At 51.5% G+C, this 18,944-nt stretch overlaps 1 protein-coding gene across 3 annotated transcripts; it reads left to right on the forward strand.

Annotated features, from left to right (window-relative positions):
- The first annotated feature begins 10,074 nt into the window (after positions 1-10,074).
- POLD2 (DNA polymerase delta 2, accessory subunit) lies at positions 10,075-18,874 on the forward strand. 3 transcript variants are annotated; one of them, XM_015133517.3, is made up of 11 exons: positions 10,075-10,635; positions 11,507-11,782; positions 15,490-15,611; positions 15,816-15,939; positions 16,313-16,427; positions 16,545-16,743; positions 17,050-17,130; positions 17,284-17,441; positions 17,663-17,790; positions 18,154-18,255; positions 18,616-18,874. In XM_015133517.3, the coding sequence occupies exons 2-11, from the start codon at positions 11,563-11,565 to the stop codon at positions 18,774-18,776; spliced, it is 1,410 nt and encodes a 469-aa protein (XP_014989003.3). In that variant the 5' UTR covers positions 10,075-10,635; positions 11,507-11,562; the 3' UTR covers positions 18,777-18,874.
- Positions 18,875-18,944: the final 70 nt, after the last annotated feature.

The raw sequence follows: 18,944 nt of genomic DNA on the forward strand, positions 1-18,944 counted from the left end.
CACATCCCAGGAATGTCTCCTTAAGGACCTAGGAGGCACCATTTGAAGTGTAATCACCAAGGGAGATACATCTTTATCTCCCAGTTTCCGTGGGCAACGGGGAGCCTAACTTTAGCCTGGTGCCTGGCTCAAGTTGCAAACACACTTCCAGTCTTAAAGGAATGAGTTTATTTTTTTTTTCCTTTAGATAAAGGCAATTAGCAAACCCACGTGGCCTCCCTGGTTACCTGGGGATTTACAGAGAACTGTGTGTGACCACAGGTGCTGTCAAGCCCTCTTACCTGAGAACCCGTGACATTTCCCTTGAGAACATGAACGGGATGGGTTGCACCTGGTTATATACAAGCGTGAGACTTCTTTCTGCCTTTGCAATTTCTTAGCAGATTGTCTGTGATGAGCATCGCAATCTGTTTAATGTCTATTCAATAATTAAACTTTTCTTTCTCTTCTTTTGTGGAAAGGTTTTCTGTGTTGGCAGGAGATTTTTGTTTTTGATTATGTCCCCCAAGATGCCTGATGTTCCACCCCTCAAGAGCCTCAGCCTTGCCCAGGGAGGGCATGGGGGTGAGTGGCCTCTCCCACGGACAGTGCTGGCCAAGTTGGCCCAGGTGCGCAGCAAGGGCTGCTCCCCAAAGACTCCCTCCCGGTCAGCATGGGTAAGGCCCCTGTTGTGTTGTTTTCTCTCTTTTTTGTAGAGTTCAAGGGGGTCCTGCTATGTTGTCCAGACTGGTCTTGAACTGGCCTCAAGGGATCCTCTCATCTCAGCCCTCCAAAGTGCTGGAATTACTGTGCCCAGCCTTGTGTTGTATTTTCTGATCTTATCCTGCAACCCCTTGAGCCCCCAACCTGGGCCCCAGTCCCTGCGCTGCCCCAGCCTGCCAGCGCTCTCTGTCTGCACATTCTTTCTTTAGCTGAGTTAACACCACTGATAAGGTTAAAGACAGGCTCTTAAATTTCTGCCCTGGCATGAGAAATATGTGACCCACATGCTTCTCCAGCTTAACTGTCCACTGTAACTGTCAGGGACTGATGGGCGCCAGCTGGCCCACAGCCCACTTCAGTCCTGACCCTCCCCAACAGGCTGATAGAGGCCCCAGCCTGAACCTGGACTCCCCCATGTTCTCATTTTCCTGCACAAGACTGCAGAGGCCTGGTTAAGCTGGAGAAACATCAGGAATAGGTAGGTCTGCACACACTCACCTCTTCCTTTGCAGTGAACTGTCTTGAATCTTCTAGATGGAAAAGCTGGGGGTGTGGAGGTGCAGGGATAGGACAGCTCAGGGAGGCCTTGGGCAAAGTCAAGGAGTAGGCCCAGTTTCCCTCTGTGTGTGCCTTCCTGGGACTCGGTTTCCTGTCTGGGAAGCAGGGCTGGGCTGGATATTGACAGCACCTGACGGTCATTGAGCTCCTCTGTCCCAGGCACTCAGCTGCTGGGCACAGTGCACACGTGGCAGTCCGGTGCCCTCTCACGCTCCATGGTGACTATGCTTGTAGTTATACTCCTGACCCCAGAATAAAGAGTACACTTTCAGCCTCCCTCACTGGCAGGTATGACTATGTGTGGTGGCAGTTTTCTCCTTAAGAGACAGATGTTTGTGCCTCCCTCCAACCTGCTGGCTAGCACCTAGCTGGCACACAGCCTCCTGGGGCTATGATGATGAGGGCCACAGCCACAGGATGGGGGAGCCGTGAGCCAAGTCTGGCTGCATCTCTGACATATTGGGTGTCACACACCACCTCTACCTCCCATCGGATGCTACATGAAGAGAACAAACTCCACCTGATGGAAGCTGCTGTTGTTTGAAGTCTTTCATTCTCACAACAGAACCTAACCTCAACCAATACAGTGTATTGGCCCCACGTGCTTAAGCAAGCTGTCCAAGGTCACACACAGCTGGGAGGCGGTGAAGCTGGGTTTGAGCCTGTTATTGACCTTTGTGCAGACAGACCTCAGAGCAGAGCACAAGGCAGCGAGGCTGTAGGTCTGGGGCTCCCTCTCCAGGAGAATCAACTGGCTGCACACAGCCCGGAGAGCCCATGGGCAACCTGAGTCCTTGCACCTGGAAGTTTCTGTGTCCCACACATATCCAGGAGCTTAAAATGAAGATGTCTGAATTACACAACTTTTTGATAGCACCAACCCAACCCTCCCAGCCTCCTCGTCTGAGGTCAGCCCAGGGCAAGCCCCTTGCAAAGCTGCTTTAACTCAGAACCACTGGGCATACCCACAGGGCAGTGACCCTGCAGCCCTCAATTAGATGTGCAGATGGACTTGGGGGCGGGCTGGTACCACAGATGGCCTCATTCTCCCAGGGTGGCAGAGCCCCTGGAGGCCACAGCCCTGTGTGTACACCACTGGGGAGTCATCACAGGATACTTCAAGAGTTCAGTTCAAGGCAGGGTGACTCACGACTGTAATCCCAGCACTTTGGGAGGCTGAAGCGGGCGGATCACCTGAGGTCAGGAGTTAGACACCACCCTGGTCAACAGGGGGAAAGTCCATCACTACTAAAAATACAAAAATTATCTGGGCGTGGGGGTGGGTGCCTATAATCCCAGCTACTCAGGAGGCTGAGACTGGAAAATCGCTTGAGCCTGGGAGGCAGGGGTTACAGTGAGCTGAGATTGCAACGCTGCACTCCAGCTTGGGGAACAGAGTAAGACTCTGTCTCAAAAAAAAAGAGTAAAAAAGAGAGTGTATCATTTAATGTGGAGCTGCTTCCATCACAAGGCTGAGGCTGTTTCTCTACTGCCCAGATCTGGGCTGGCCTGTGGTTTGTTGACCTCAGCCTTGTAGTTCTCACTTTCCTGGAACCCGAATGCCACCATGCGACATCCATAAGACAAAGCCCAGGATAAAAGATCACTTGGAGAGACAGGCTTGGCCTGCCGCCACCCTGCCTGAGGCTGGACCCCTGAGAAGGAGACTCTGATGGACCCTCAGACCTAGTCAAATGACCACTTCCAAGCTCAGGCAAGAAGGGACAAAGAGCCACCGGCTCAGCTCATAGCATCTGAGAAATAAGAAACTGCTGCATTTTTTGAGGCGGTAAGATTCGACAGGTTTGTTCTGCAGCAATAGATGAGTAGTACCTCATCTTAGCCCATGTTCTGATGAAGACAAACAGTAGCATTGACAAAGTTTTAAGAAAAGTTAAACAAAAACTGGGGTTCCTTTCTTCATTTTGACCCTTCGTTACAAGAAACAGAGGCCAACCCCACCCCACCAGACTCACTGCTCACTGGTCCCTGAGTGCCTGTGAGTCTCAGTGGGAGTTACCTTGAGGCCAGCCCTTCTGAGTGGAGGGTGCTGGGTACTGCCGTCAAGTCGAGCTCAGTCCAGGCTGAAAGGAGTGCAGCTCTGGCCAGGATGTCAGGGCTGTGGCCTCCCCAAGAACCTTCTACCCTGGAGTAACTCTGGCCCCTCCAGGCTTTGCTGCTGTGGCTGTGTGAGGGGAATTGCTGTCCCAGCATTCTGGCCCCCTTGCCCCCAGCCCCTCCCTGACCTCCATGGGCTTCAGGCCTCAGTACAGAGTCACCTCCTCCAGGAAGCCATCCCCCAGTGCAAGTCTGGGCGACATTCTTCCTTGCCTGGCCCACCTGCTCACTCTCACACCATGGCTTTCTGTGAGCAAACACAAAGATAGGAAAACCTCTGTCCCTGGCACAGAGCAGAAGCTCTGGAAATGTCTCATGAGTGAGTGAAGGCACATGACGAACCTCCAGACCTGTAGAGGCTAAACACTGAGAGCCTTTATAGATGCTGTAGGGCCGAGGAGTTTGCCAACTGCAGCAGGTCATGCCCAGAGGTTTATCTCTGGGTAGCAAGGTGTGTCTCCCACCAAAGGCCATCAGCACAGGGCCCGCCCTGCTGACCCGAGGCAGTGCACAGCAGAGGCCAGATGCAGTGAGAAGGAGCCTGTCCTTGGCCTGCTGTCTGCTGCCATGCCTGTGGGAACATGGACACAAGTGTGTGGTGTACAGGGTGGTATGGCAGGTGGGAAGTTGGGGTGTGTATGTAGCGGGTGTGTGTGTGTGTGTGCATGTGGTGGGGGTGTGCATGCATGTATATGTATGTGCATATGTATACGTGTGCATGGCAAGAGAAGACCTCCTCTTTCTGGCCTCTCTATCTGCCCCCCTTCCACCTGCCCACAGTGTCCACCTGAAGGGTGGACACTGTCCACCCTTCACTGTCTTTTTCCTTGGGACTCGTTGATCTGTCTCCACTGTCCCAGGTGTCTGGAGCAGCCTCTAACCTTCCATCTCCCAAGGTACTTCAGCCCTGCCCCTCCCAGCTGTGGAATGTCCCCCAGGATGTGCCACTGACACAAAGAGCCACAGAGCTCCAAAATAGAATATTATCTAACCTGCTGCTCCCTTTGCTGTCAGCAACACCTCTACCATTCTTCTCCCAGGACCCCCCTTGAACTCTCTGCTTCCTCCCTGAGGCTGAAGGAAAGACAGGAAAGGGGCCACCTTCCTGTCCTTGGGTCCCACAGGGATGTATCCTTGTAATGAAACCCACTTTACGCTTGAGTTGGATCCAGTTAGCTTCTGTGGCTTGCAATCCAGACCCACGCCCACCTCAACCCAGGCTCTAGAGAGTAGACCCTTGTTTTTCCTGGCCTGGGTCCACCTGGCACCTGCCAGGGTCCCAACCTCTGAGTCAGCCCACCTTGCCCTCATCTGTGCCACCTCCAGGCAGACTCTAGCTTCTGCCCTGGCCTGGCTTCTGGGACCTGCAGCTGTCTGCTTCCATCCTATGTGGATGGTGCCTGAAAGTGAATAGGGATCAGTTACCAGCCCAGTATCTGTCCCCTTCCCAATAGCACTGATTCCCATGGGGAACTGCTTTTCTCAGACTATGTATGGGTTTGGTGGGAGGGTAGTTCCTGTAATCAACCCTACAGGGTGTAGGAACCCAGACCCTCAGCAACACAACAGGCAGCAGGCTCCCAAGCTAAGTTTGGCCAACTAGGCCACCTCTCCCAGATTCTGTTTCATGAGAGCATCATCCAAGAGCAGTGGGAACACTGGGGATGGTCCATCCCAGGACTGGTATGCAGAGAATCCCAGATAGGAGGTGACTGCTGTGCTTCCAGCTTCTTGGCCCTCCAGAGAAACCATACTTCCCATCTGCCCCACAACCTGATCCTCCAAACTCCCACCATTTCTGTGCATCCCCGATATCTAATAGATCAACTGCCTTTCATTTACATTTGTCACAACCAAATGATACACCTGCCCTTCAGCCACTACTGAACTGCAGCTGGGTTAGCCCAACTTCAGGGCCCATGTGTCATTTCAAGCTTGTCTTGAATAATGTACATCATCCTGCAATGTGAGGATGGCCACCACCTTGGTCTTATACCCACGTGTGTCCTGAGCTACGTTTCTCATAATCAAAAACAAACTCAACATATCACTCCAGCCTGGGCAACAGAGCAAGACACTAGCTCTAAAAAAAAAAAAAAGAAAGAAAGAAAGAAAGAAAAACCCAGTAAAGTTGGGGAAAGAGAAAGCACCTGATTTCCAGAGTTTCCACATCATGAGATGCAAATGTCCGGTTTTCAACAACAACAACAAAAAAATCACAAGGCATACAAAGAAATAGGAGACTAAGACCCACTCAAAGGAAAAGAATAAATAAGCAGAAGACATACCAGAGGAAAACCAGATGGCTGACTTACTAGACAAATACTTTAAAACAACTGTCTTAAAGATGCTTGAAGAGCTAAAGGAAGATGTGAACAAAGTCAAGAAAATGATGTATGAACAAATGTAAATACCAATAAAGTGACAGAAAACTTTCTGGGGTTTTTTTTCTTGGTAGCAAAAAATTATGAAGCTGAAGGATACAATAAATTCCCTAGACAGCTTCAAAGGCAGATGTAAGCAAACTTGGCCAGGCACAGTGGCTCATGCCTGTAATCCAGCACTTTGGAAGACTGAGGCAGGAGGATTGCTTGAGCCCAGGAGTTCGAAACCAGCCTGGGCAACATAAAAAACCCTATCTTTTAAAAAAATTGGCCAGGCGCGGTGGCTCACGCCTGTAATCCCAGCACTTTGGGAGGCCCAGGCAGGCAGATCATGGGGTCAAGAGATTGAAACCATCCTGGCTAACACAGTGAAACCCCATCTCTACTAAAAATACGAAAAATTAGCCAGGTATGGTGGCACGTGCCTGTAGTTCCAGTTACTCAGGAGGCTGAGGCAGAAGAATTGCTTGAACCTGAGAGGCGGAGGTTGCAGCGAGCTGAGATCATGCCACTGCACTCCAGCCTGGATGACAGAGTGAGACTCCATCTCAAATATAAATATGTATATTTATACATATTTATAAATATATATATAATTTTATAATTATATATAAATATATATAGATATAAATATAAATACATAAATACAGATATGTATTTATATTTATATCTCAAATATAAAAATATATATATAATTTAAAAATTATAAAATTTATAAAAAAAGAATCAGCAAACTTGAAGACTGGACATTGAAATTATCAAATTTGAGGAACAGAAAAGAAAGGAAAAAGATGGAAGACAAATAAACAGAGCCTAAGATACCTGTGGGACACCATCAAGCAGACTAATACCAATTGTGGAAATTCCAGAAAAAGAAGAGAGTGAAGGACCAGAGAGATTATTAGGAGAAATAATGGCTGAAAACTTCTCAAATTTGATGAATGACATGAATATGAACATTCAAAAAGCTCGACAAACTCCAAGTAGGAAAAACTCAAAGATACTCATACTGAGATTCATTATAATCAAACTGCTAAAAGCCAAAGACAAGGAGACAATATTGAAAGCTGCAAGAGAGAAGTGACTCATTACATACAAGGGATCTTCAAAAAGAGTATCAGTTATCTTGGCTGGGCACGGTGGCTCACACCTGTAATCTTAGCACTTTGGCAGGTCGAGGCAGTTGGATCACTTGAGGTCAGGAGTTTGAGACCAGCCTGGCCAACAGGGCAAAAACCCATCTCCACTAAAAATACAAAGATTAGCCAGGCATGGTGGTACACGCCTATAATCCCACCTACTTAGGAGGCTGAAGCAAGAGAATTGCTTGAATCTGAGAGGCGGAGGTTGCACTGAGCCAAGATTGTGCCACTACTGCACTCCAGTCGGGTGACACAGTGTGACCTTGTCTCAAAAAAGAAAAGAAAAGAAAAGGATCATCAGATATCTCATCAGAAACCTCAGAGGCCAAAAGGCAGTAGATTGATATATTCAAAGTGCTAAAAGAAAAAAATAAATCTGTCAGCTGAGAATCCTATATCTGACGTAACTGTTCTTTTAAAGAAAGTGGAAAATGAACACATTCCCAGATAAACACAAGCTTAGGGAGTTCATTATCACTAGATCTGCCCTGCAAAGAAAGCCAAAGAAAGCCTTTCAGGATGAAATGAAAGGATACTAGACAGTGACTCAAAGCTGAATAAAGAGGCCAGGCGTGGTGGCTCACACCTGTAATCTCAGCACTTTGAGAGGCTGAGGTGGGCGGATCACCTGAGGAGTTGGAGACCAGCCTGGCTGGCATGGTGACACCCCGTCTCTATGAAAAATACAAAAATTAGCCAGATGTGGTGGCACATGCCTGTAATCCCAGCTACTTGGGAGGCTGAGGCAAGAGAATCACTTGAACCCAGGAGGCGGAGGTTGCAGTGAGCCGAGATTGTGCCACTGCACTCCAGCCTGGATGACAGACTGAGACCCTGTCTCAAAAAAAAAAAAAAAAAAAGCTGAATAAAGGAATAAAGATCTCATCTATGGCCATACCACCCTGAATGTGTCCAATCTCAGAAGCTAAGCAGAGTTGGGCCTGGTTAGTACTTGGAGGGGAGAAATAACGATCTATGGTAAAGCAAAATTCAGGGTCAACTAAAATAAAATTAATTATATAAAAGAGTATACAGTAAAAGCTAGTATTATTGTAACTTTGGTTTGTAATTCCACCAAGTGGAATTTGTTCCTGAAATACCAGAATGGTTCAACTTAATAATCAATAAATGTAACAGACCACATTAACAGAAAAAAAACCCACATGGTCATCACAATTGATGTCAAAAAAGTATTTGACAAAATTCAACACTCTTTTGAAAGAAGAAAAAGCTCAACAGACTAAGAATAGAAGGAAACTACCTCCAATAATAAAATCCATACGCCAAATCCCAAAACTCACAGCTAACAACATATTCAATGCTGAAAGCCTGAAAGCTTCTCCTTTAAGACCAGGAATAAGACAAAATGCCCACTTTCACCGCTTCTATTCAACATAGTATTGGAAGTTCTAGCCAGAGTAATCAGGTAAGAAAAAGAAATAAAAAGCATCTGAATTGGAAAGGAAGAAGTAAAATTATTTGTTTGCCCAATACATGTACAATGTTTCAGGTCAAGGGTCAGAACAGCCCAACCTTACCAGCAATAGTCCTGCTGTCTTTGTGTGAATCCCAGCTATTACTCACTAGCTACTGATCTCTCTTGCCCACTCTGCCTCAATTTCTTCAAGTGTAAAGTGGGAGAAAAATAATAGTTCATGCTTCAAAGGTTTTTGTTTGCTTGTTTGCTTTGAGACAGCATCTGGCTCTGTCGCTCAGGCTGGAGTGCAGTGGTGCAATCTTAGGTCACTGCAACCTCAACTTCCTGGGCTTAAGCGACCCTCCCACCTCAGCCTCCCAAAGTGCTGGGACACAGGCGTGAGCCACTGTGTCCGACCCAAAGGATTATTTGAGGAGCAGGTGAATTAATGTGTCATTACTTTAATAATTAAAATATCACATTTTAAATTAAAATATAAGGCCAGGCGTGGTGGCTCATGCCTGTAATCCCAGCACTTTGGGAGGCTGAGGTGGGAGGATTACTTGAGCCCAGGAGTTCCACACTAGCCTGGGCACCGTTGAGAGACCCTGTCTCTACACACACAAGCACACACACAAAAAAACTTAAAGTAGCCAGGAGTGGTGGTGTGCGCCTGTGGTCCCAGCTACTCGGAGGCTGAGGCTGGAGAATCACTGGAGCCTGCGAGTTCGAGGCTGCAGTGAGCCGAGATCACACCACTGCACTCCAGCCTGGGCCACAGAGCAAGACGCTGCCTCAAACAAACAAAAACAAAAAATTAAAATATTAAGTGATAATTAACAAGTGTTAATATCCACTTGTTGTGCAGACAAGACCTGGACTTAGGATAACAGGCCCAGGAAAGGAGCAGAACAGTAGCTCTAGAGGACGCCTGGGAGAATCAGCGCGCGGCGAGGGGAGCCTGGGAAGCTTAGTGGGGAAGCGTCTCTTGATGGGGCGAGGAATTCTATAAATTAGTGGAGATGGAAAAAAAAAAAAAGTATTCCCAAAGTGGCAGACAGCACTCAGAAAGATGTGGTGGTAAAAACGAGTACGGATAACGGGGACAACGAGAACACTGGAGATTGGAGAGTGTTGGGCTGGAAGCTGGTGTGCAGCTGTGGGCAGGCTGGGGAGGACCCCGAAACCGCCAATGCACTTCCCGGGCGCAGACGCTGGCAGGACCGGAGGAACCCCGACACCCCGCGCCATCCCTTCAGGAAGGGTTACTTCTCCCCGGCCCCGTTTGTGGGCCTTCGGCCTTCTTTCTGTTGGGATCCTCCTCGCGTGACGCCATTGCTACAAGTGGGCAGCTCTGCGGGGAAAACCGGGACGCCGGGGGCTTCACCAAGGAGACCGGCGGGCGACCACAGGGAGGCCTGGCGGGGTGACGGCCACTGAGAGGTTTGGGTAGGGCCTGGCGGGGTGATGCGGTCAGCCCACTGGAGGACTACACCTCCCGCCAGCCCAACCCTTGCACGCGCGGCCGCCAACCCAAGACCCGCGGCGCACCCCCGCGAGCCCCAGCACCGCGTTGCCCAGGAAACCGAGGGTGGGGCTCCGCGTTCTCTGTAGGTCCAGGGACTGGGTGAAAGGTGGTCGGCGGGATGCGGTGCCTGGTGACGGACGGGGCGAGGAGGGCAGCGATTGGTGACTTGAGGCGATGGGCGGGGAAGTCGCCCGGGGATTGGCGAGTTGCGGCGATGGGCGGGGCAGGCGCGCGGAGATTGGCGGGATGCGGCGCGCCGCGCGGTGAGTAGGGTCCAGGGAAACGGGGTCAGCTGTGGGTGGCGGTTCCAGGCCGCGAGACCGGGCTCCTGGGGCGGTGGGCTAGTGTCTTGGCAGACGTTCCGCAGCTGCCGCGTGGATCCGAGCCGGGGACACCCGCCGTGACTGGAGCAGCCCCCAGGGCGCCCTCGGCCCCATCCCAAGCAGCGCGGCCTGGCTGCTGCCGCCATCAAACAGGTTCCAGCCGAAAACTCTTAACTAGTCACTCGTTAGACACGTGTGCGGAGCCTGTGTCCCAGGCCAGTGCTGTCCCGTGGAGACAGATTGCAAGCCGCTACGGAATTTTTTAACTTTCTAGTAGGTGTACGAAAAAAGTAAAACGAAACAGAAATCAGTTGGAATAAATCCATAAATATATCCAAACTGTTATTTCAGTTGTATTTGAAGAAAGTATTGGGATATTCTTTGTACTATTCTTGGAAATCCGTTGTGTGTCCAACCCAAACATCACAGTTGGACTCACCACATCTGTACTTCGTAGCCCCAGGTGGGTAGTGGCATAAGACACAAAAATCTCAGCCCTCCTGGAGCTTATGGTTTAATTGCAGCAGGCAGACAATACGTTTAACATATAGTTTGTTAGAAGGTAAGTGCTGTAAACAACAATAACAATTGAAGTACTGGGAAGGGTTGCAGTTGTAAATCAGATGGGCAGGGCACAAGGTAACATTTGAGTAAAGATGTAAGAACTTGAAGGAAATCGGCAAGTGAGCCCTATAGGTATATGGGAGAGGGGCAAGCAAGAGTTCAGAGGCCTCCTGCTCTGGGGAGGGACCCAAGGTGGAGGAGTGGGAACCAGGAGGGGAGAGGACCAGTGGAGCAGATCTCATAGGCAGTTGTAAGGACTTGGGGCCTTATTCAATGAAATGAGGACACTTTGGAGAGTTTCGAGCAGAGCAGTGACTGATTTATGTTCTGGTTTTGGTTTAGTTCATTTAATTATTTAGTAATAGACTATTTCACAGGAGGCTTATTTAATAAGGCAGGCCTCATGTCTGGAGATGAGGCAGGTGCTGGAGAGCTGGACGGAGGCAGATCAGGCATTCCATTTGGGGCACGCTGAACTTGATTGAGACCCTGATAGTTGTCCAGATGGAACAGGACACTTGAGTCTGGGATTCGGGGAGAACTCCAGATGAGACAAACACTCCTAGCTTTCCTTTTCTCTTTTTGGATGACTGCTACAGGGTGAGACATCGGTATCCAGACACGATAAATTTCCAAGTGGACACAATGTCTGGTGTCAACTACAGCTGTTCCCTTCTTTTCCCAGTATCCTTTGGGTGCAGTGAGACTGCAGGAGAGCTGCTGCTTTGGGGATGGGCAGGGGCAGCAGGAATGCCTTTGTGTTTTCACAGTGACCCTCCTTGGCCTGGGCGAAGCTGTGTGGACCAAGCAAGCCAGGAGTGTGGCCATGTTTTCTGAGCAGGCTGCCCAGAGGACCCACACTCTGCTGTCCCCACCATCAGCCAACAATGCCACCTTTGCCCGGGTGCCAGTGGCGACCTACACCAACTCCTCGCAACCCTTCCGGCTAGGAGAGCGCAGCTTTAGCCGGCAGTATGCCCACATTTATGCCACCCGCCTCATCCAAATGAGACCCTTCCTGGAGAACCGGGCCCAGCAGCACTGGGGTAAGTGAGAGTTTGGGAAGGTGCTTCCCCCACACCAGCCCAGAACTTAGAAATGTTCTGCAAGAGAACGGGAACATTTCTCTAATTGATCCCACCTCCTGTTACCTTGGGAAAATTAACCTCTTTTTCCCTCAGTTTCTTCTTAAGATAGTAACAAGGATTAAATTAAGTAATTTGTGGGTTTGAAGTTAGTTTTAGTTCAGAGGCTGGTTGGAGATAAGGACTTAGTTCTGGCGGTGATGGTGATTATTTCACTGGCAGAGGAAAATGGTTTTCCTATCTTCAGTGCAGATTACTCAAGTATTTGCCTGTGCTATAGCCAGAGAGCCCCTCAGTGTGGCAAGCCTGGCGCCAGGCACCAGGAGCCAAGACTGGTGAGGATGCACTCTCTGGTCTCGAGGGGACCCCATCTGTTCACTCATGTCTGTTTGCCTCTCCTCCTGGCCCCTATATTTGCTGGCCATGAATTTTCCTGTCCCTTGGGCTCTCTGTCTTTCCTAATAAAGTGGCCTAGCCAACACAACCCTTGTTCTTTGCCCCCATTTCTTCCTCGGTGATCTCTCCTGCAGTTGGATTATTCTTGGTGGTGATGTAGGGACCCCCATCTTCCCCTTTGAGTTTTGGGTGCTGCCGCATTCCCCCATTCCTACCACTTACATAAGAGTGGCTTTCCAGGTAGTTTTCAAATCCATCTCCTATTATCTTTTTAAACTGAGGATTTTGTAGGTGAGACCAGGTCTTACTTGTTTTTATTGTCCTTGGCACCAGGTGAAATGGATCTTAGCCCTAGTTGCACATTGGAATCCCCTGAGGAGCTTTGAGAAGCCCATCTCATCCCACACCAAGCCAAAATCAACTCTTATTATAGGCAGCCAGGAGAACACTGGGCCCAGAAATCTAGCTAGAACATCAAATTCGTTAGGGATATGTATTAGTCTGTTTTCACATTGCTATAAAGAACTACCTGAGATAGGGTAATTTATAAAGAAAAGAGGTTTAATTGACTCACAGTTCCACATGGCTGGGGAGGCCTCAGGAAACTCAACAATCATGGCAGAAGGTGAAGGGAAAGCAAGGCACCTTTACATGATGGCAGGAGAGAGCGAGCGAGGGGAACTGCCAACCCTTTTTAAACCATCAGATCACATGATGGTTTGATCTCACTCACCATCACAAGAACAGCATGGGGGAAATGAACCCCCACGATCCAGTCACCTCCCACCAGGTCCCTCCGTCAACACCGTGTGGATTATAATTCCAGATAAGATGTGGGTGGGGACACAGAGCCAAACCGTATCAGGATGTTTTCTGTTTTGTTTACCTGAGACAAAAGTGCTGTTCACCTCTCCTCTCCCACATAATCGGGGGCTCCCTCCTGCGGCTCTGGTAGCTTTTCCTCACTTTCCTTTCAGCCCTCGGGACACCTTCCTTGGCTCTTTTTAGAGCTCAGTTACTACTTGGGCCCAATGTCAATGCCACCTTCTAGATTCTTTCTGGCAGCACCTCCTCTGGTTGCACATTTCTCTCCCAGTTATTGGAGCTGCCAAAAAAGCTCCCCAGTGATGGATGACAGCGATTTCACTGTGCCCACAGACTGGTCAGGAAACCAAACAGCTGCCACGATGAATGTGTTGCTAGCGGCGGGGCAGCAGTAGCACGCACTCACAGGCCTGGTGGTTGATGCTGGCCCTCACCCTGAATACCTACATGTGGCTTCTGCATGTCCTCACTGAAGCTCAGCCTGTCTCTCCAAATTGGTCTCTCCACTCACCTGTTCCCCAAACCTGCCTAGCCCTTCCTGCCGTAGGCTTTTCCCTTCATTTGGCACACTCTTTCCCTCGTCTTCCCATGACCCCATCTAAGCCCCACTGTCAGCTGAAGTATTATATTCTTTGAGGGGCCACCTTGACCAATGAGGGCCTCTGTTTTCTACCTCAGCTCACCATTTGTTCACAGCACTTGTCACTGTGGCGAGTTACTTGTTTATGGCCTGTTGTCGCTCTCCGGCCTAGACCCAGTGGGCTCAGTGGGGGCAAGTGTTGGCCTTTCTCTCCAGTTTCGATCTTGGTGCCAGCATATTGCCTGAGTATCCTGCTATCCTGCTATCAGTTACAGGGATGACATTCTGCCCAGTGCTCAGGGGCACACACTTGGATCCCAGTTGTGTGCCCTTGGACACATTGCTCTGTGCATCAGTAGGGTGATGATATCTACTCCTGGCATGTTTTCAGGGTTGGCTGAGTTACATGTACAGTGCTTAGGCCACCTGGAGAGAGTAAGAGTGGGATAGGTGAGGATGTGGAGTCTGTTGCATTGCTGTCTGCAGCTGGCATCCTTCTTGTCTTGTTTTGAGTTGCTCACCTCTGTCTGCTCACTAAGGTGTAGATTTGAGGAATGTTCCCGTTTCTTCCCAGGCAGCAGGGGCTCGGGCTGTGCTGGAGTCAGCTAGGCTAAGGGGCTGGTCTGGCATCTGCGTTACCCTATCACCTCCTCAGTGTTTTCTTCAGGCCTGGATCTGTGCTGTGTGGAGACCTGTATTCCTCCCTCCTGCCCACACTGACTCTCCACACCTTTCTTCTTGAGAGTGCCGAGCCCCTCCCATGTGTTCTTGTTCACAGCCTCTTCAGGATCCTGAGAAGAGGCTGGGGAAGACGGTGCCCAGGTGCCCTGGGTAAACAAGGCCACCTGACTCCACGGGAATGGAATGGGTGGAGGGGATCTGAGGTCTGCATTTTGAGTATCTCTGCTCTCAGAGGGTGAAGCATATGGTAGGGGTGGAGAGTGGGATGGAAGAATCTAAAGTCTTGAAGAAAATGGCAGTTATTTGTAGGGCAGGGCCGTGTTGAGACTTGGCATGCTTCTTTTTAAGAATCAGTGTTGTAATTTAGGTATAAGTGAAGCAGTACTTTGTATTAGTTTCCTGTAGGCACTGTAACAAAGCACCACAAACTGGTTGACTTAAAACAACAGACATGGCGGGGCGTGGTGGCTCACCACTGTAATCCCAGCACTTTGGGAGGCTGAGGCGGGCGGATCACAAGGTTAGGAGATTGAGACCATACTGGCTAACACGGTGAAACCCTGTCTCTACTAAAAATAACAAAAAAAAAAAAAAAAATTAGCCAGGTGTGGTGGCACACGCCTGTAGTCCCAGCTACTCGGGAGGCTGAGGCAGGAGAATGGAATTCACCCCGGAGGCAGAGCTTGCAGTGAGCTGAGATTGTGCCACTGCACTCCGGCCTGGGTGACAGAGCAAGACTCTGTCTCAAAACAAAAAACACAGATATTTACTCTCTGGTAGTTTTGAAGGCCAGAAGTTGAAATCCAGATGTCAGCAGAATTGGCTCCTTCTGAAGGCCGAGGGGAGGGTCCTTCCTGGCCTCTTCCCTGGCGTTCCTGGGCTTGTGGCCGCGTCACTCCACTCTGCCCGTCTTCACACTCCGTCTTGTCTGTGTGTCTGTTTCTCTGTTCCTCATGAGGACACTTGGCATCCAGGGCCCAACCACACCCAGAGTCCCTGGTCTTCTGTGGCTGACTCACCTTTTACTGTCACCTTGAAGTCCAAGGGGTCCTTACACTCGATGTTCTCTCCTGGCGAGGGCCAGGGCCCTGGGATTGGCCTCTCGTGGAGTGCTGGGCAGAGCCTCCATGGCCTCTCTCAGGGTGGGGGCTACTTCATCTCTGAGTCTGTACCCCTCGTGTCCTAGGCAGTGGAGTGGGGGTGAAGAAGCTGTGTGAGCTGCAGCCTGAGGAGAAGTGTTGTGTGGTGGGCACTCTGTTCAAGGCCATGCCGCTGCAGCCCTCCATCCTGCGAGAGATCAGCGAGGAGGTGAGGCAGGGCACTACACGGCGGGGCCACCAAGCAGACCTGGCCTCCCCCTAGAACACCTCCCTGGGGGCGGGGGTGTGGGGAAGCAGGTTCAGAGATGATGGGCTCCAGAGGGGTGGGGGCTGGGGTGCCAGCTCACTAACACCAGAGCCTTGATGGGCTCTGGCCTCAAGATTATATATACCTCCTGTCTCTGCATTCCAGCACAACCTGCTCCCCCAGCCTCCTCGGAGCAAATACATACACCCAGATGATGAACTGGTCTTAGAAGATGAACTGCAGCGTATCAAACTAAAAGGCACCATTGATGTGTCAAAGCTGGTTACAGGTAGGGAGCCCAATGAGGGGGTGAGGGTGATGCAGGTGAAGAGCCCAGCAGTGGTGTGTTAGGGATGGGTGTGAGTGGGGAGCCTGGGGGGATGTGCGGGGGGTGTGGCCTGGGCACACGTGTGTTCTTGAGGAGGTAGGTGAGGCTGCAGGTGGTCAGAGGCCATCAGATTGGGTGAGACCTGGCTGGGAGATGGGTCTCCCCACCTCCATCCAAAGGCAGTGACCCCAGGAAGCAGGCATGCCTCCGGGAGTCTTAGGTGAGAATTTACCAATGTGGTTGTGGAGGACTGGCTGGTTTTGCCTGTTGGGGTGACTGGAGGAGTGGTAGCACCTGGGGCTCCCTGATCAGGCCTGATGCCGCTGCTCCCCAGGGACTGTCCTGGCTGTGTTTGGCTCCGTGAGAGACGATGGGAAGTTTCTGGTGGAGGACCATTGCTTTGCTGACCTTGCTCCCCAGAAGCCTGCACCCCCACTTGACACAGATAGGTGAGCAGCAGTTCTCGGGGGCCGGAACCAGCTCATGGTCAGTGGAATCTTTGAGTCACACCTAGGAGGGGCTGCCTCCCTTCTTGGCACCCTGGAGGACCCCACTTTCTCCCATAGGTTCGTGCTGCTCGTGTCCGGCCTGGGCCTGGGTGGAGGTGGAGGTGAGAGCCTGCTGGGCACCCAGCTGCTGGTGGATGTGGTGACAGGGCAGCTTGGGGACGAAGGGGAGCAGTGCAGTGCCGCTCATGTCTCCCGGGTTATCCTCGCCGGTAACCTCCTCAGCCACAGCACCCAGAGCAGAGATTCTATCAATAAGGTATGGAGCCCGCCTGGCTGCATTCAGCCCCAGCCCAGGAGGCTGCAAACCTGTAAGACTCTCCTTCCCCATGGCAAGTTGGGTACCCTGTGGGGTCTTGCAGGTCGGTGGGAAGCGCCCTGCAGTGACACTGGGGCCTCCTGCACTGGGGCTTCTTGTGCCCAGGCCCTCGCTGAGGGTGGTGGGAGGCTAGAAGGGAGTGAGGGTCTATGGGACAACATCTGCATCTTCCAGCTGGTGGGGCTCTGCTCTCCTCTGAGCCTGGGACTCGCCTGGGCCTGATGGCTTCCTGGGCTTCTATTCCAGGCCAAGTACCTCACCAAGAAAACCCAGGCAGCCAGCGTGGAGGCTGTGAAGATGCTGGATGAGATCCTCCTGCAGCTGAGTGTGAGTGAGCTGGACGCTGGAGGGGTGATGAGGATTGCAGTCTTCAAAGCTGCCACTGGGCAAGAGAAGGCAGGCAGGAGGGCAGGGGGAGTGGCTGGAGTTGGGGTAGGGGGCTCCTTTGGGGTTGAGCTCTCCCTGCCCTGTGCCTTCCAGGCCTCAGTGCCCGTGGATGTGATGCCAGGCGAGTTTGATCCCACCAACTACACGCTCCCCCAGCAGCCCCTCCACCCCTGCATGTTCCCGCTGGCCACTGCCTACTCCACGCTCCAGCTGGTCACCAACCCCTACCAGGCCACCATTGATGGAGTCAGGTAGCTGGCACAGCCACACTTCAGTCTGACCCAGCCTTTTGCCTCAGGAGGCACAAAGAGGGGAGGGGAGGGAGGGTCCAGGAAGGTGGCAGGGCTGCGGAGGCCCACCTGGTGTCTGTTCCTTCTCTCTGGGGCATCCCCACAAGAGCGCCAGATGAGCTCTGGGCTGACCACTATGGGTGGCACCCGCAGCCAAGGGTCAGCTGAGCTTTGCCTTGCAGATTCTTGGGGACATCAGGACAGAACGTGAGTGACATTTTCCGATACAGCAGCATGGAGGATCACTTGGAGATTCTGGAGTGGACCCTGCGTGTCCGTCACATCAGCCCCACAGCACCTGACACTCTAGGTAACAGGCTCAGCCATACGGGGTGGGAGCAGAGGGCCAGGAGGCCTGGCAGGACCCTGAAGTGCACAGGGTCCCCCTGTGGGTTTGCACTTGCCAGCATTGCTGAGAGCTGAGGAGTTCAGAGGCTTGGCACCTGCTCTGGAAGCTACTCTGGAATCTTAATTCTAAGGCCAATGGCTCCCCACCCCGACACGCAGCAACAGCAGGGCCAAGGTCTTGTGACAGTATCTGGAGGTGCTCCTGTTGTCACACTGGGGGTGTCCTACTGGCCTGCAGTGGGAGGAGGGGCTGCAGCCCCACATCCTGTGCAGAGTGCTAGTGCTGAAGCTGGAACCCTCCTCAGAGCTGCCTGTTCTCCTCCAGGTTGTTACCCCTTCTACAAAACCGACCCATTCATCTTCCTAGAGTGCCCGCATGTCTACTTTTGTGGCAACACCCCCAGCTTTGGCTCCAAAATCATCCAAGGTAATTTTTGTCTTCTGGGGGCCCAGGCCTGATTTGCTGATTCACTCTCACCTGGGAACAAGGTTCTCACCTGGGGACAGAGAAGAAAACCTGCATTGTGGAGTCCCCCCAGCTCTTGTGGGATGGACGGCTGAGGTCTGCTGTGCAGCCATTATTTCACTGTGGGAGCCAAGCTGCCTGGCCAGCCGGGCAGGGGCTAGAACAGCTCCCAGCCTGTGTGCTTCTCAAGGCTAATCTCTGGTCTCCTATTGTCACTGCCCCACTGTGTGCCAACGGGGACTCCTGTTTATTTCTGGCAGCTTCTCTTTGAGGCAGGACTTACTTGGAACCTACAGTGAGTCCTATGTGACTTCTTTGCAGGTCCTGAGGACCAGACAGTGTTGTTGGTGACTGTCCCTGACTTCAGTGCCACGCAGACCGCCTGCCTTGTGAACCTGCGCAGCCTGGCCTGCCAGCCCATCAGCTTCTCGGGCTTCGGGGCAGAGGACGATGACCTGGGAGGCCTGGGGCTGGGCCCCTGACTCAAAAAGGTGGTTTTGACCAGAGAGGCCCAGATGGAGGCTGTTCATTCCCTGCAGTGTTGGCATTGTAAATAAAGCCTGAACACTTGCTGATGCGAGCCTTGAGCCCTGGGCAGTCTGGGTACAGGACTCCTGCAGGGGTACCCACAGTGACCATAGCCCCTGCAC

This window comes from Macaca mulatta, chromosome 3 (genome assembly GCF_049350105.2).
Source record: "Macaca mulatta isolate MMU2019108-1 chromosome 3, T2T-MMU8v2.0, whole genome shotgun sequence".
Taxonomy (NCBI): Eukaryota; Metazoa; Chordata; class Mammalia; order Primates; family Cercopithecidae; genus Macaca; species Macaca mulatta.

Coding starts and splice junctions, on each gene's coding strand:
- POLD2 (XM_015133517.3), top strand. CDS start 11,563: ATGTTTTCTGAGCAGGCTGCCCAGAGGACCCACACTCTGCTGTCCCCA. Junction 11,783..15,489: donor CCGGGCCCAGCAGCACTGGG/GTAAGTGAGAGT, acceptor CTCGTGTCCTAG/GCAGTGGAGTGGGGGTGAAG. Junction 17,791..18,153: donor CACAGCACCTGACACTCTAG/GTAACAGGCTCA, acceptor GTTCTCCTCCAG/GTTGTTACCCCTTCTACAAA.